The sequence below is a fragment of the Lontra canadensis genome, unplaced genomic scaffold, assembly GCF_010015895.1.
Source record: "Lontra canadensis isolate GAN:19392208 unplaced genomic scaffold, GSC_riverotter_1.0 scaffold68, whole genome shotgun sequence".
NCBI lineage: Eukaryota > Metazoa > Chordata > Mammalia > Carnivora > Mustelidae > Lontra > Lontra canadensis.
In genome coordinates, this window is record NW_022631062.1 from 11,575,328 (window position 1) to 11,576,108 (window position 781).

The window sequence follows — 781 nt, forward strand, 5'->3', positions numbered from 1 at the left end:
AGGGCCTGGGTGACAGGGACGCGCGGGGAAGTCACGGCCTGGGTGACGAGACGCGCGGGGAAGTCAGGGCCTGGGTGACGGGACGCGGGTACGCGCGTGGCACCGAGGCCAACGCTTACCGGTAGCGGGGCACGAACGTGCGCTTGAAGAGCGCGCAGATGATGTTGTCGATGGCCACGGGCTTGTTCTGGAACTGCGGGAGCAGAAGCGCAGACGCGTCGGCCAGCAGCGCCCGTCTGGGGCCTCCAGGCAGCTGTGGCGGGTGCGCAGGACGCCCGCACGCGGGAAGCCCGCACGCGGCCTCCGGGGGATCGCCCCTTGTCAGGCATCGGAGTTGGGTACACGGACGGTCCTGCCACCACAGGACCGCGCGCCGTCCCGCCTGCCCGGATCGGAGCCCGCTGTGCCGCGGCACAGGCCTACAGGGCAGGGATGAAGCGGTGAGACTGGCGGGTAAGAGGGTGTGGGTGCGGGAAATCGGGTAAGGGCTGGGAGGCAGAAGCGAAGGCTCCGCGCTAAAGGTGAGAGGGTGGGGTGAAAGGACAAGGGGGTTACGAGGCCAGCAGCGGGGTAAAGGGGTGCGGGGTGCGGGCAAAAAAGCGAAGGGGAAGGGATAAAGGGTGGGGGAGCAGGGGTGAAGTGGAACGAGCAATGGAATGAGGGATGGACGTGAAGGGGCTGGGGGCAGCACAGAGGTATGAGGGGCAGCGGATGAAGGGTGCAGAATGAGGGGATTGAAGGGGTGAAGGGTGGGGTGAGGGCTGACAGGGTGAGGGCTGCG

At 67.6% G+C, this 781-nt stretch overlaps 1 protein-coding gene across 1 annotated transcript in view; it reads right to left on the reverse strand.

Moving 5' to 3' along the window:
- LOC116880836 (cohesin subunit SA-2-like) overlaps positions 1–781 on the reverse strand; it is a 52,104-nt gene that overhangs the window by 29,923 nt on the left and 21,400 nt on the right. The window contains exon 11 of the mRNA XM_032880260.1: positions 120–193. Coding sequence (XP_032736151.1) covers positions 120–193 — 74 coding nt within the window. The remainder of the gene's footprint in view (positions 1–119; positions 194–781) is intronic.